The sequence below is a fragment of the Barbus barbus genome (genome assembly GCF_936440315.1).
Source record: "Barbus barbus genome assembly, chromosome: 18".
In the NCBI taxonomy this organism is placed as follows: Eukaryota; Metazoa; Chordata; class Actinopteri; order Cypriniformes; family Cyprinidae; genus Barbus; species Barbus barbus.
Genome location: NC_136746.1, coordinates 29951225 through 29968237, shown reverse-complemented (window position 1 = coordinate 29968237; position 17013 = coordinate 29951225). Strand labels below are relative to the sequence as shown.

The following is a 17013-nucleotide window of genomic DNA, read 5'->3' as shown; positions in this document are numbered from 1 at the left end:
CATGTTAACACATGTACAATACATATACAAATTATACAGTGAGGATTTTATACATGTTCTCAATCTAGATATAGAGCATCCATATATTAGATTTCCTTATGGGGGAGTGTAGAAAAATATATAGAGCAGTTCTTAAAGTGCTCGAGGACTTTTAAAGTCTGGACTCTGGTTCTTTCTGTTGTATTTGCTCATGTGATGTGTTTGATTGACAGCTGTCACAGTGTGTCAGGTGAATATGAGGACACTCAGGACCGGCTCTCGTTCCTCCTCTCTATTTTCCGTCGCTCATTCCAAGAGTCGTTCCTGCAGGCTTGTGATGGATTTCCTGACATTCTCCGTCTGATTAGGCCCTCAATTAATCGCCGCTCTCTCCTTGTACATACAAACGGTGCTGCTCTGCTTTACGAGTGGAACCTATACAGTAATGTTGCTCTTGGCAGCGCAGAGATCCTCTGGCCAGAGAGACGGGAACGGCCCCGTCTGAATTCACCGGCCAACCAAAACACACACACACACACACACACACACACACACAGCTGATGGAGTGAGTTAGTGGAGCGGGTAGATCCCGCAGGACGCTGTACTATAGTAAAAATATACAGCCTCCATTATGTCCTGCTCTACACTGCTATTAAAGCGCCAGTGTAAATGACATACGTCTGAGAAAACTACACACAGATCGTTCCATAGCTCTAATTGTTTGATTTAAGAGCAGATTGTGGTTGGAACCTTTGCAGGTTAAACTTTTTTGTGTTTTTGACCTGAGGATTGAAATGTTTCAAATTATGAATCTGCTTGTTATTATATACCTTTTTTTTCATGCATTGAAATGAATCACAAATGAATAAGACCAGAAATTTATAAGGTCTATTGAATAATATTTGATACTCAAAGCCTCTAAATGATCAAACTTTGCTGTTAAACCTGTTTCAGACTCAATCTACTCCGTCTTCTGTCGTCTGAATAACAATTTAGAGTTTATCCAGTAAAAGCTCTTTTAGTGTAATTATACAAACGTCCTGCTTCAGTGTCTTTCTGCTGTCAAATCTTGACTAATTTTTATCAAATAATGGTCAGAATAACTGCAGTCATATCTCCAGATGAACTCTTACTGGACTGAAGCAGCTCAGCTTTACTTGATTCTCCATCAATCATTTTCAGTGCGTCTCAAATCTGATCTTCAGGATCTTTTGAGGAGCGTTTATTTCTTCATCTCTCAATCATCATTGGATTGCATTGCATTGTGTTTGGATCATTTCATCAGGGCCGCTGCTGGCCAAATGGGTGCCCTAAGCAGAATTATATTGTTGTGCCCCCTCCCTGAAGTATTTAAGAAGGAAAAAACACCTACTATAGGGGTCAAAATAGAACTTTAATAAAATATAAAAGTTAATAAATAAATTGTAATTAAATTGTATAATTTATAAATGACAAATGTAGCTCTAGACAGTTACCAATCGCTATATTTTACTAATACAGTTGTCTGATTGATTTTATTGTCTCAAGCATTCAGAAGTCGCGCAAAAGAAAATTAAGCAGGTTTGCTATGATAAAACCATGGGTATTTTTTGTAAGGGTTGTAATGTCCACTTTTTTGTTGAAGAAATTATAGAGGCTGTAGCCTTTCTAACAATATTATTGCAGATATAGAGTGATCTTGATATTGATACTGATCAGAGATACTGATATTTAGATCATTTTATGTCAGGATCTGCTCTACTGTTATAAAGATCTCATTGATTTGCATTACAACCAGCAGAATTTCTTCATATAAATATCAGCATCTGCACCAAATTGCACATTGTTGCTCAATTTGAGTTTCTGACTAAATTTGAGCTGTTTTTCCTCCATATTCTCACTATATCAGGCTATATGAGCCATGAAAGCCTGATGCATCAAATATGATACACATATGCAAACTTTTTAAGGTTTTCATTTAAAACAAAAACTCATTTTTTTCTGACTCTTTTTTCATATCTGGCTTGACAGGATCAAGAAAGCAAATGGAGTTGATTTTGAGTTCATCTTGACATCAGGATAAATATTTATTTTGACTCTCTCCGTTTCACTCACACTTACACAATCTCTGTTCTCTCTGATGATGTTTGCCTCTCTGGGCTGATTGGCTCTGGTGATTTGGTAACCATGGCGACTGGAGTTTAATTCTCTCATTATGGCTCTGTTTGTCTGATGAGGGTTTGTGTCTGTCTCTCAGGTTTGAGGGCAGACAGAGGAGAGGAAGGCTGACAGCAGACAGACACACTGACTGACCTGCTGGACACACACAAGTCAATTAGTAATTTCATTTGCAGCAAACTTTGTTTTTCTAATGAATATATTCATTCAGTGCATTAAAATGTTTGTTTTTCTGTTTCTGTGAGTAAAACCTTTCAAATAAACTGCTGTCGTGTTCATTGTTTTTCCTGTCCTTGTATTCTGTTCTCTGGACTGTCTCCTAGCCTGCTGTTTATATAGTGCAGACAAGTGTGTAACTGGTCTGTAATCCCATAAAGCCACTGCTCAGTTCATCATCATGATCTAATGGAGCCTCAGAGGTGAGCAGACTCTAATAAACGGCCAACATTTGCTCGACCTTTAGAGGAACATGGATAATTTCATGATGAAATAGTCAGTGTCTCAAACTTTGGGCTGAAACCTGAGACACTTTAGATCAACCTGAAAGCAACCTCAAAAAATCTTGTCTGCTTTGTCATTGAAACTACTGATAGAGGAAATGTTGAATGCATTATGAGCTGCATGGAAGAAATGCCAGGGTGTTTTTATGTGGTAATGTGTTGTGAGTGGTTGCCAAGGTATTGAAATTAAGTTGCTAATGTCTTGTGGATAGTTGCAAAGGTGTTGCTATGCAGTTGCTAATATGTTGTGGGTAGTTGCCAAGGTGTTGCTATGCAGTAATGTGTTGTAGGTAGCTGCCAAGGGGTTGCTATGCGATAATACATTGTGGGTGGTTGCCAGGGTGTTAATATGCAGTAATGTGTTTGGGTGGTTGCCAAGGGGTTGCTATGCAGCAATGTGTTGTGGGTGGTTGCCAAGGGGTTGCTATGCAGTAATGTGTTGTGGGTGGTTGCCAAGGGGTTGCTATGCAGTAATGTGTTGTGGCTGGTTGCCAATGGGTTGCTATGCAATAATGTGTTGTGGGTGGTTGCCAAGAGGCTGCTATGTTGATAATGCGCTGTGGGGTGTTGCCTGGCTGTTGCTATGCAATAATGTGTTGTAGGTGACTGCCAAGGGGTTGCTATGTGATGTATTGTGTCATTCGCTCCTCATCAGTAAAGCCGGTTCTGTGATTAGTAGTAAATCTCCTTCATGTGCTTTCAGATGGAGCAGCATTTACTGCACAGAGCTGTAGTTCACTGACAAACTACGCAATATCGCATTCATAAACGCAGATGAATCGCCTAATGTTACTTACACTAATGCCAAACACTAATGTCATGAGTTTGATTCCCTAGAGACAATCGTGCTGTTAAGATGTATAACATGATGTATAACAATTCACTGTAAGCTGCTTTTAGATCTACTAAATTGTTTTAATTAAACACCATAGTGATGAAAGAGTGTTCCTGAATGCGTTTGTGTGCTTTTTGTTATTCTTTTAATATTCAATATTTCATAAATAATTCACATTTATTTACCTGTTCTTATTCATGCTTCAGTGATACTGAACTGAAGAGCGTCTCTATAGTGGGCAGAACTATTTTAATGCTCTGGGCTTTGAAATATTCATCAGTGGAGCCCCCCGACTTCAACACTCACAGGCCTGTTATTATCCTCGTATTGTGAAATATCAGCGCATGAGAGTAATGCTAATGAAGTGCTTTGGAGACAGTTGTGGGTGGCTGGACAACAGAGCTCTGTTGTGGGAATGTAGGTCACTGTTTGTGTTTGTGTTCTCACTGATGCTTGTTTTTTCCCCTTGTTTGCACACATACAGCATGTATTTTATTTTGAAGAAAATGTGACTAGTGCATGCAAAACTTGATATGGGTGGTTGCCAGGGTGTTACTATGAGGTTGCTTGTTGCTAATTTGCTGTTGGTGGTTGCTAGGGTGTTGCTATGAGGTTGGTTGTTGCTAATGTGCCTTGGGTGGATGCCAGAACATTGCTATGCAGTTGCTAATGTGGTGTGGCAGCCGCCAGGGTGTTGCTATGTGGTTGCTTGTTTTCAATGTGTTGTGGGTGGTTACCAGAATGTTGCTATGCAGTTGCTAATTTGTTGTAGGTAGTTGCCAGGGTGTTGCTTTGCGGTTGGTAATGCATTGTGTGTGAATGCCTAGGTGTTGCTATGAGTTTGCTAATGTGTTGTGTGTGTGGTTTTCAGGGTGTTGCTATGTGTTGCTAATGCTTTGTGAGTGGTTGCCAGGGTGTTGCTATGCAGTTAATGATGTGTTGTGGGTGTTCCTAGGCTAGGGTGTTCTGGGTGGTTGCTAAAGTCCACATGAATGAGTACATCAGGATATTAAACAACAACAAAAAAAAACATTTAGTAGAAAGTAAATAAAGTTAATTTTGATGCCGTGTGATGATGATGTGTATGATGGAGACTCTGGGGCTGGTTTGGACTCTGTTCAGAATGATGTAAGTCTCTCATTTAGTCTGAACCCATGAGAGGGAATCGCTGCAGCTGTGAACGTGCTCACAGACCAACCACAAACTCCTTCTGCACAGACATCAGAGCAACACAAACTCATTATATCTCACAAAGACTGAGAGAAGAGGTGAGTTGATGTGACGGATGTATAAAGGAGTAGTTCATCCAAAACTTCTTAAAATCCATAAAAATCTAATCAAAAAAGGTTCATACTGTTTCATACATATTTACTTGCTTTTTCATAGCTCACATTAATGGAGATCTCAGTTATATTTTGTGCACTTTTTTTTTTTAATGCTTTTCCTGAAATTTCATTGGAGAAAAGAGTGAATAGTTGTCATACAGTATCAGTATAAAGCTATAAAATTAATTCATAAATTGATAAGGTTAGACTTTGCTTTCTTAGCAAACTTGATCACGGTTTAATACATTGAGATCTCGTTTGAAAGTTTAAAGGAGACACGTGATTACTGGAGACTTCAGCAAAGTCTCAGTCTTGCTCTTGTCTAAGAGCAGTAGTTGAGATATTAAAGATGTTATTTCAAATATTGATGGTTCTGTGACATTGCAAGTCACTTTGGGTAGACGTGTTTGCTAAATAGACACATTTAATGTAATTCCTCATGTTTTTCTAAACCTGTGTGACATTATTTTCTTTTCTTTTATTTGTAACGTAGCAGGAGATGTTTAGCTGGTTTTTCTTCTTTGTTTGTTGTGTATATTTCTGCTGGTGTTGTATCATTGATTTCTCATCATATTAGCACAGAGCATCTCTTGTGTCTCTCTGTTATTTTTGGCATGTGATTGTCAGTTTAACAGGGCACAAGGGCAGTTGCCCGGCCGCAGCTCTTCAGAGTGCTCTCTGAGCCATATGTGCTGCAGATGGGTCAGTCTCTAGTGCTGCCGCTGGCCAGTCTGAGGGTCCGAGGTCATTAATCAGGCCTCTAAGTGCTGCCGGACCACAGCAGAGAGGAATAATGTGCCATAACCAGATGTTATCAGAACATCAGGGTGATTTTATGCTGCTTTTTACCTGGATAATCTCCTAGATAGACACTAAAAATGTCTGCATTGCACTTTGGATATTAATTGATTTCTCCTGAAGCATGCATCTAATTATGACATGCTACTTGTGAACTGCTTTTAAAGGAGAACTGTGCATTTTTCCCCTTTTTTTGACTGAAGGAGGGACCTGAGTTATATTGTAGAGACTCAGTAATGGGCTCGTAATTTGCTGGGCCAGTATGCAACCACCTGGCACACTTTAGCAACCACCTAACAACACCCTTGGAACCACTTTGAACATCCTAGCAACACCCTATCACATTATATAAACCACATAGCAACACCTTAGCAACCACCTTAGCAACTACACAGAAACAGCCCTGCAACCAATAATAAACTACACAGCAATACCTGGCATCCACTTAGCAACACCCTAGCAACTACACAGAAACAGTCCTGCAACCAATTATAAACTACACAGCAATGCCCTGGCATCCACTAAGCAACACCCTAGCAACCACCTTAGCAACTACACAGAAACAGTCATGCAACCAATAATAAACTACACAGCAATACCCTGACATCCACTTAGCAACACCCTAGCAACCACCTTAGCAACTACACAGAAACAGTCCTGCAACCAATTATAAACTACACAGAAATGCCCTGGCATCCACTTAGCAACACCCTAGCAACCACCTTAGCAACTACACAGAAACAGTCCTGCAACCAATTATAAACTACACAGCAATACCCTGGCATCCACTGAGCAACACCCTATCAACCACCTAGCAACATCCCAGCAACTTCATTTCAATACCTTGGTAGTCACTCACATTTTCAGAAAATTTGTAAATGTGGTTATTTCTGTAATTCTGATGCTGTGAAGGTGCAGAATTACACACAGCTGATTTAACGCTGGTTTGAGCCAAATGTAAATCTATTAGTCGACTACAAATCTGACTACTAAAGTTGAAGAACAGTCTGCTCTGAAAGAGTTTAATGTTTAAAGACCCAAACATCAGCCTCCACACACTCGAGTGCAGAATGAAAACGGACAGTCATTATACCAGGAAAGAGAGTCAACATTTCCTCTTATGATCAGCGGGACCCCTGTGGAGAGGGTGAGTAGCTTCAAGTACCTCGGCGTAAACATCTCCGAGAACCTGACTTGGACTACACACATCCAAACACAGGTTAAGAAAGCCAGGCAAAGACTGTACCATCTGCGACAGCTGAGGAAATTCAGGGTCTCACCAGCAATCCTGAAAACTTTCTATTCAGGGACCATAGAAAGTGTATTGACTCTGTGGTGCATCTCAGTGTGGTATGGAAACAGCTCCAATCAGGACTGCAAAGCACTACAGAGAGTTGTGCGCTTAGCTGAGCGCATCTCAGGGTCTGCTCTCCCCTCTCTGCAGGACATCTACCTCAAACGCTGCAAAAATAGAGCTGTCAAAATCATCAAGGACTCAAATCACCCTGCTAACCGACTATTCACTTTGCTTCCATCTGGTAAGCGCTTCCGTAGCCTGATGGCAAAAACTGAGAGACTTAGGAGGAGCTTCTTCCCCCAGGCCATCAGGCTCCTAAACTCTAACTCTGTGTCATAACATCACTTGACTCCATGTAAATATCACCATATCAATAAGCTATTCATAATTTTTCTCTACCTCATATTGCTGCTATTTAAATACCCTGTACAACTTTTTGCACATTCCTCTTATTACCATTTAAGTCAACAACATACTGACCTGCACATTTATATTTATATTTTTTATCTTTTTATTTTATTCTTTTATTTTTTCTACTTTTCTTCTCTTAATATTTGTATACTTTATAATTGCACTGTCCTTGGAGCGGACCTGACCTACATCTCACTGCTGGTTATACTCTGTATAATTGAGTATGTGACAAATAAAACTCTTGAATCTTGGAGAGTCGGAGCGTGAGTGTGTTTGTGCATGTGTGTGTGAGTGAGTGTTTGAGTGTGTGTGTGTGTGTGTGTGTGTGCGCGCGTTTTTGTGAAAGAATTACGGGTCTGAGCAGTCACTGTCTCTCTCTGAGCCTCTAATCATTTTTACTGTGAAAGATTTGTGCGCGCTCACTGATCCACTTACTATTCCACAGCCAGCGTTTGCATGCATGAATCGTTCACGTCCCTCAATGTTTTCCTCGAAAATGTTGTAGAAATGCAGGAACAAAAGTGTATTAATAATGCAAAGCTGAATATGAATGAGTCTGAATAACCTTATTCTTGTGTTTGCTGGTGCTCAGTATCACATTGACAACAGCCGCTCAAACAGAATTAATTTTGCACTTAGAAAATGTGCATCATTTATTATTTGAATAGATGCAAAAACGCACAGTTCATAAAGAAAAAAAAAAAAGCCTTTTTCATGATAATTAAACACAAATGCTCTTGTTCTCGGCTGTCCATGTGTTAAACTGGCTCATGTTGAAGTGTGACTCAGTGTTGTCTCACCCTCGTTTCTCAGCGAGCTCATCCTGTCCAACATCGATGCCGGCGTTTCCGGTAATTGGCAGTGTCACGTGACCAGTTCCCGTGGCAACAGCTCAATCGGAATGGAGATCGTGGTGCTGGAGACGACGGCGCTGTACTGCGGAGCCGAGAGGGTCAGTAGCAACAAGGGCGACTTCAGGTGTGTCCGTGGCTGCAGACGTCCATCAGCAACATCACACACTGACATCATTCACCAGAACGCCAGCTTAAAGGGACAGTTCACCCATTTTCTCACCCTCATGTTGTTCCAAACCTGTATGAGTTTCTTTCTTCTGTTGAACACAAAAGAAGATACTTTGAAGAATGTTGGGAACCCAACAGTCGATGGTAGCTATTGACTTCAATAGTATTTTTTCCCATAATAATAAACTCAATGGCTACCGCAACTGTTTAGTTGCCAGCGAGAGGATGAGTAAACGATGAGAGAATATTAATTTCTGAGTGAACTGTCTCTTTAAAAGAATAAAATTGTGATGCTTCAGTGCGTTTGTTGTATTTTAACATCAGATCTCTGATTGCTGCTTTTATAGCTCCATGTTCATTCTGTGTTTATACAGCACACGACTGTAATGGGCTGGAAAACGAGCCTGTTGTTAGCAGAGCAATTAGTGTCATTTGTGCATTACTGACAACAACAAACGGACTCTGTTCACAAAAGACACAGCCATTCAAAAGCTTGCGGTCAGAATTTTTTTTTTCATCAAGGATGCATTAAATTGATGAAAAGTGACAGTAAAGACAATTATAATGTTACAAAAGATTTCTATTTCAAATAAATGCTGTTCTTTTGAACTTTCTATTCATCTGTGAATCCTGAAAAATAAAATGTATCACGGTTTCCACAAAAATATTGTGCAGCACAACTGTGTTCAACATTGATAATAATCAGAAATGTTTCTTGAGCAGTAAATCAGTATATTATTATGATTTCTGAAGATCATGTGACACTGAAGACTGGAGTAATGATGCTGAAAATACAGCTGCAGATCACAGAAATAAATTACATTTGAACAGATATTCACATAGAAAACAGATATTTTAAACTGTAATATTATTTCACAATTTTTACTGTATTTTTGATCAAATAAATGTGGCCTTGCTGAGCAGAAGAGACTTCATAAACATAAAAAAAATAATTATTCAAAATTTTTGACAGGTAACGCAAGTCCAAAAAAGTGTGTGTGTGTATATATATGTATGTATGTATGTGTATATATATGTATGTGTGTATGTATGTATAATTTATTATTTATCCTCAATTTTCAATTGTTATCATTAATGGCAGGAATAAATTACACTTTAATTTCTTATTAGTTTTAAAATAATATTATTGTTTTTACTGTATTTTAATCAAATAAATGCAGTTTTGGTGAGAAGTACCACAAACTTTTGAATGGTAAAGTAAAACGTCTGAATATTATTGTCATATTGTGAAATATCACAGTCAGTATCATTTACAGTAAACAAAGATGCTCAAACATGATTTCCAAACACAGCATTTGGCTGGGGTTTAAATGCTAAACTATAAATCCTATTTATATATATATATATATATATATATATATATATATATATATATATATATATATATATATAATCAGGGCTTGACATTAAGGCTTGTCCGGGACAAGTGAATGTTTTGATTGGGCAAGTGAAAGAGAAATGAACGTGCCCAATCGGACAAGTAACTTAAAGTCAATAGCAAAAACAATAATAACTGCCTTTATTGATGATTTAGCCTTTGTTATAGGGGTGTGCGATCTATGTCGTTTGAGATAATTTCGTAATTGTTGTTTTAACGAGTATATTGCACGAATCAAATACACATACAGAGTGCACGTGTAAAATCGTCCAGGTGAGACTAGTTCACGAGCGTTCTTTCGCTGCATGATTCAGTATTATACAATGCACGAAGAATGATCAGAAAATTCAAGATATGGGAGCAGAAAATGAATATTTATATAATTTCATATAGTTTCACACGAAGATCGAGCACCGTTTTTTTGCTCCAAAAACCATCATGATTACAAATGTGAATTTATAAGAGTTCAATAAACAAGAATTTAACAGTAAGACTTATGTTTTAGACACTATTGCCTGTTTTTGCACAACAACAAAAATAACTCCAAACACAGGAACAGCACTGTTCTGCGTCTCTGAGCAACATGACTGTGTTTCGTTCCTGAATGAATCAACCGTTTAAATGATTCGGTTCAGTCGCAGTGACTCACTTGTGTGGTTTTAATTTCACATTTACAGTATTTTAAAAAAATTTTTAATGATTCAAAATATCAGTTTTCAACGTTTTATTTCAGATGCAGCTTCTGTGTTTCCTCTGCATTGCAAAGATGAATTTTGTTGATACTGATTTCATTAATTTGGTAACAGCCCAAATGTCTTATTATACTAATTGTCTGATTGAATTGAACTCTAATTAAAAAAAATAAATAAATAAGTTTGAAAATTCATATATAAAAAAAGAAGTAAATATTAGCATTTTATTTTTAAGCTTAATATAAAATTATTGTATTTGTAATTAATACTCCTTTTTATGATAAAATATAACAGTATAATCAGACTGTATTATTTTTTTCATTATTTTATTTAAAAAGAAAAATCTAACTAAATAAACTAAATTAGTTTTGTATAACCACAATAAATAATTATATTTATACTTCAATTAATTATTATTTTTTTTCTCTCCAGGCAAGTAACTTTTATACTCAGACAAGTAAATGACAAATTTATACACACACACACACACACACACACACACACAGAGTGATGGACAAAATTATTATAACACTAGTACTTTATCTTTTTCTGTAGTGTGTCAGTATGAAATATCAGATTACATTTCCAAACATTCATTTTGCCATTAATTGTAATAATCCAGTGATATTTTAGAGATCTGATCATCATCAGTCTGTCTGGAATGACATGAAGAAACAGAACAAACTGAGACTAAATCCAGAAGAACTGTGTCTCCAAGACGCTTCAAGAAACCTCCTTTAAAGCTACAGAACTGTTAAAAGTTTTAGGCACTTGTGTAAAAATGCTGTAAAATGAGGATGCTGTCAAATATAATGCCATAAATAAATTTTCTTACTTCTATTAACTAAATGAAATCAACATGGTGTGAGCATCCTTTGTGTTTAAAGCAGCTTTTGTCCTCGGTGCACTTGAGCAGAGTTTCTCAGGAGCTTTGCAGGAGGTTTCTTGAAGCGTCTTGGAAACACAGTTCTTCTGGATTGAGTCTCAGTTTGTTCTGTTTCTTCATGTCATTCCAGACAGACTGATGATGATCAGATCAGATCTCTGGATTATCTCACTGGATTATGAATGTTTGGAGTGTGTGTAAAAAAATAAAAAACACCAGGTGTTTGAAACCACACTGAGATGTCAAACTTGATGAAGAATAGTGACATTAATGAATGATGTTCACAGGTGGCCGAAGACGTTGGCTGGTTTCATAGCCTTCCTGCCATGTGTTGTGTCCAGCTCTAGCTCCGCCCCTCAGGAGAAACGGGCGTGGCGCAGGTGTGACCGCACGGGCCGATGGGCGGAGCACGACTACAACCAGTGCTCATACACCAGCCAGTTCACCCACAGCCTGCATCAGCTCACACAGGTCTGCACCTTCATCATCATCATCAACAACATCATTATCATTATCATTTATTGAGTGAATGATGCTGCTGGAATCACTTCTGGCGGGACACACCTGATTATACATTTACATTTACATTTAGCAGACACTGTTATCCAAAGCAACTTATAAATGATGACAATAGAAGCGGTCAAAACCAACAAAAGGGCAATAATATGCAAAGTCTCGGTTAGCCTAATGCAGTACACGTAGCAAGGTTTAGTTATTATCGCATTAATTAATTAACGCTGACAATTATTTTATCGTGCATTAACGCAGTTTTTATTATTATTTTGAATGCCCGTTGCTCACTGGCTCTGAATACACATGAAGACAGCAGAGAAGCGCTCTCGCTCAGCACAGTGGAGTGCATCGTTTTGTTAACTTTGTGCTTTATTATTTTGAGTCGTTTGGGACACGGCCCTCTCACAACATATTGCTTTACAGATCTATCGCTTTTGCTGCTCAGACATGTTCATGCAGTCGTGTTGCACGCTTCAGAAGTCCCACGCTCCGGCGCGGTTGGCACTCACACTACATGCGGACCGAAATACTTCCCATAAAAACGGTAATGCCCTGGCAGTGGCAAATAGCTTTGGGTTTATACTTAATTTGATTACATTAATTTTAAGTTGAGATTTACAAGAAATATTGTAACTGCTACGACGTAAAATAAATACTGCTGTAAAAAAAAAAGCAGCTTATTTGTTTAAAGTGTTTGCAAATCAAATGTAATGCACTTTTGTTCATATAGCAGTACTTTTAAATGAAAAAAGTGAACAATACACTACTTTTGAATCCATTATTGAATGTTGTGCATAACAATGTGATTAATCGCGATTAAAAATTGTAATCATTACCCAGAACTTATATATATATATAAAACAAAAAGAAAACAAGCGATTAGAAAACGAATAGAGAGTGCAAGTGTTAGAGGGTCAAGTCAACAAATAGATAAAATAGAACAGAAACAGACAGAATCTGATATGTTTTATTAGTTAAATAGTCTGATACACATGAAAATATCATTTGAAAATAACACTAATGCGTCCTGATGACATACAATAATCAAACATAATATTAGCAGCTAAAACATGAGTTTCTACTGAGTTTCTTCATTTTTTTAGAATGAAGTAACTGTCTTAATTTCGTAAAGGCGCATGTACAGTAGCGTTCAAAAACTTGGTTGATTGTTTCATATTTTTGAAATTTTGTTTTTGAAAAATCTGCTTAACATGGTTATTTATTTGATCAAAAATTAAGTAATAACAAATATTGTGTAATAATTTAAAATGTCATTAATTTCTATGATTGATGATGAAAACTGTCTAAATTAAATTTCTCATCAAAAGTTTGTAATAATTAAGATTTTTAAAAATGTTTTTAAAGAAGTCTCTTCTGCTCATCAAGGCTGCATTTATTTGATCAAAAACAGTAAGAATTGTGAAATACTATTACTATGTAAAACAGCTGTTTTCTATATGAATATGTGTTAAACTGTAATTTATTTCTGTGATCTGCAGCTGTATTTTCAGCATCATTACTGCAGTCTTCAGTGTCACATGATCTTCAGAAATCATAATAATATACTGATTTATTATTAATGTTGAAAACAGTTGTGCTGCTCAATATTTTTGTGGAAACTGTGATACATTTTATTTTTCAGGATTCACAGATGAATAGAAAGTTCAAAAGAACAGCATTTATTTGAAATAGAAATATTTTGTAACACTTTTGATCAATTTAATGCATCCTTGATGAATAAAAGTGTTAATTTCTATTAAAAAAACAATCGTACTGAGTCCGAATCACGCTGATGTGAGTAAATGTGCTGAAATGATTCTGATCTTCTGGGTTTGTCTCAGGTGTCGGTGAACGCCTCCAGCGCTCTGATGTTGGCGCAGCAGCTCTCGTCTCTCACCAGCAGGGCGGCGCTGTTTGGAGACGTGATGGATGTGATATTCGTCACTCATCTGGTAGAAAGACTCACACGTCTGGTGGATCATGTCAGAGAGGTGACAATCACATCCCATCAGGATTTTTTCAACTCAAATCAATCGTGCATTCCTAATGTAATAAAAATAGCTTGTTAAGAAAAGCAAGTTTGTCTTGATCTTTAAAGCTACAGTATTTTCCTAGTTTTGCACCTAATGAGGCTACTTTTGATGGATCACTGCAAAAAGTCCTCAGTATTTGTGTCTTGTTTTCCAGTAGAAATATCTAAACATCCTTAAATCAATATACATTTACTGGAGATGCAAAAAGACAAAAGTTAAGAAATTTAGATTTTTGAGAAACTGAAAATGAAGATCAAAATGAGGTGTTTATGATTAAAACAAGAACAATAATATCTGCCAGTGCAGTCATAAAAATGTAATTCAGAGGGAAACAAGTTTATTTTTCTGATTCCGTTGGCAGATTTTTTTCTCATTTAAATATAAGCTCACTTCATTTTGATCAGTTTCCCAGAAAACAAGATATTTTTGAAGATGATCTTGTCTTTGCTTAAACAGTTGAGATCTGAAACCTCATTAAGACACATTTCTGGGAAACGTGTCAAAATAAAGGGAGTTTATTTTGGTCAACATAAAAGCAATCTGCCTAATCTAACAAATAAAAGAAAAAGAAAAGTACAAAATATTACACCTTCTCCCTTGCTTATCCTTAAATAAATGGCAACCACCTCCTCACAGCTTCCCACAAAAAAGAAAAAGAAAAGAAACAACAAAAATCTTGGCCTTAACAAAAAAGAAAATAACTCCTGTTTATATATACAGTATATATATATTATAAAATTATATATACAGTATAAAAATTAATATCTGCCAAAAATATCTTGTTACAAGCATACTTGAAACTGAAATAATAATAAAAACTATAAAGATATAACAAAATGCTTAAAATGAGAAAAAATATCTGCCAAAATATCTCGTTATAAACAGGTTTATTAACCGAACCAAAAAAAAAAAAAAAAAAAAAATTTTGTTACTTGAAATAAAATCAAATAATCTTTAAATAAAATAAAATATAAACAGAAAAACTTGAGCTTATTTTTAATAATTTAGTTTAACCTAAAAAATATTTTATTTCAGCATTTCTCATTTTTATTCAGTTTAATTTGACATACTGAAATAAAAATGAATAAAAACATGCTTAAAAACTGATAAACAATTTGACAAAATTACTAACAATTTAACTAATATTAAAATTAAAACAGAAAAATTTAAATGTATTCAAAATATTAATAAAATATTTAAAAGCGTTTCATTAATACTAAAATAACACTGGTTTTAAGCACTCACTTGATCTGGATAATTTTCATTTAAATAAAACAAAAGAACTAAAAAAAATTATAAAATTATTGTTAGAAATTGCAACAACATAAAAATAGAAATATAATACATTTATACATTTATAAATCAATAAACACTAATATCCTGGCCAGAGGAGAACTGGCCCCCTGGAAAGCACTGAGTAAGACCGTCATGTTTGGCAGTGGTCAGTGATGTCCGCTCAGGTGGACTGCAGTGGTGTATCTCACGCTCTGATGTGTGACTCAGTCTCTTCTTCTGCTGCTGTGGAATTTAGATGCCATTTGAATCACTGCACATTGTTATCAGCTATTTTCAGCTTTAAGTGTTATGTACACATGTTCAGTCCACACGTAGCATTTTAATAACACAGTCACACTCCATTACAAGCGCTCTAGGAGGCTGTGTGAAAACACTCACTCGCTTGGGGGAAATTGGTATTAATTACATAACTCATGCTGCCATATGTGACCTGCAGGCCAGATGCACACTACCTGCTAAGTATGCAAACATTTGCACTCATTTGAAAGAGGCTCTTATTCACGTCTTATTGACTGTGCATTCAAGGGTTACATTTTATGAGTACATGTTGTCACTGGGAGATGAACCTCACGGAAAGTCAATTTATAATAGACAAAAAACAAAAACAAAAAAAAACAATTCTGTACATATAAAAATCAAACATTATTAAATCATTATAAATCTAGTTTTGATATAGGCTATTCCATCAAGATTATATATATGTATATGTGTGTGTGTGTGTGTGTGTGTGTGTGTGTGTGTGTGTGTGTGTGTGTGTGTGTGTGTGTGTGTGTGTGTATATGTATGTGTGTGTGCATGGTATAAAAAAAACTTTAAAGGCTGTAAATAAATATCTTTGAAGTACATTTTACAAGAAAATACAGTTTCAGTCTTTGTACATCAAAATTTCATGTTTAATTTTTACCAGCAGTTATTGAGTGAAATGTGTTTAAATGCTACTTTTACTGTGTAAATGTAATATTTTAATCATATATTTTAGATATCATTAAATATAATAATAATATAAATTTAATAAATAATAAGTAATATAATATAAATAAATAAATACTAATGAATTAATTTAATTTAATTATTTTATAATTTTTAATTTGTACTCAGTTTGAACTCATCTAAGCGTAAAGTGCAATTTAAGGGGTATTTTAATTGAAAAACAGGGTGTGCGTAATAGAAGAGTGAGATTATAAAATGAATTTTCTTAATGGATAAAATCTGATACAATATTAGAATGAATTGGAGTTATAGAAGGATGTGCTTGTGTGGCGTGAATTTGAGGTGCTGCTTTTGTCTAAGATGCTTGTATTTGAGCTGAATCTTGTGTGGATTTATGCTTGTATATGTTCTGGTTAGCACAAAGCTGATCTGATTTATGGCTAAATGAAAACACAACAGCAGACTTCAGTTCAGTCCTGAAACACTCCGATGTCATGCTAGAGCCGCTCGTTGAGGAATAAAGCAGCAGTTATAGTAATGTTAGGATTCACAGGTCACTGAAGGGTCCTGAGGTCACAGAGGAGCTGGGAATATTGCCCCTTTTCCTCCATTAAACGAGGATGAGCCCCTGAAGTAAAGGAGAAATAACCATCATTACCATGCCTTTAAATCAATCTCATGAACAGGTTTGATGGCTTGTACCGGAAATAAATCCAGTTCAGCTCAGTTCAGGCCGTTAATGGAGATGAGCTGTGCATGAGTAGAGAAAGCAAAAACATACATTTAAACAAAAATATATGGGAATAAACAAGAAAATATTATACAATTTATGAAATAATCCATTTACTTTTCAGTATACAGAAAAATGGACCACACAAATAAATAAATAACATTTACAATAAAGTAAAAAAAAATATATACATTATTATAGTAAATAAAT

General features: G+C 36.0%; 1 protein-coding gene across 1 annotated transcript in view; it reads left to right on the top strand.

Annotated features, from left to right (window-relative positions):
- The window catches only part of adgra1b (adhesion G protein-coupled receptor A1b), a 145866-nt gene that overhangs the window by 49894 nt on the left and 78959 nt on the right, over positions 1-17013 (top strand). The window contains exons 8-10 of the mRNA XM_079440034.1: positions 8116-8280; positions 11589-11772; positions 13656-13805. Coding sequence (XP_079296160.1) covers positions 8116-8280; positions 11589-11772; positions 13656-13805 — 499 coding nt within the window. The remainder of the gene's footprint in view (positions 1-8115; positions 8281-11588; positions 11773-13655; positions 13806-17013) is intronic.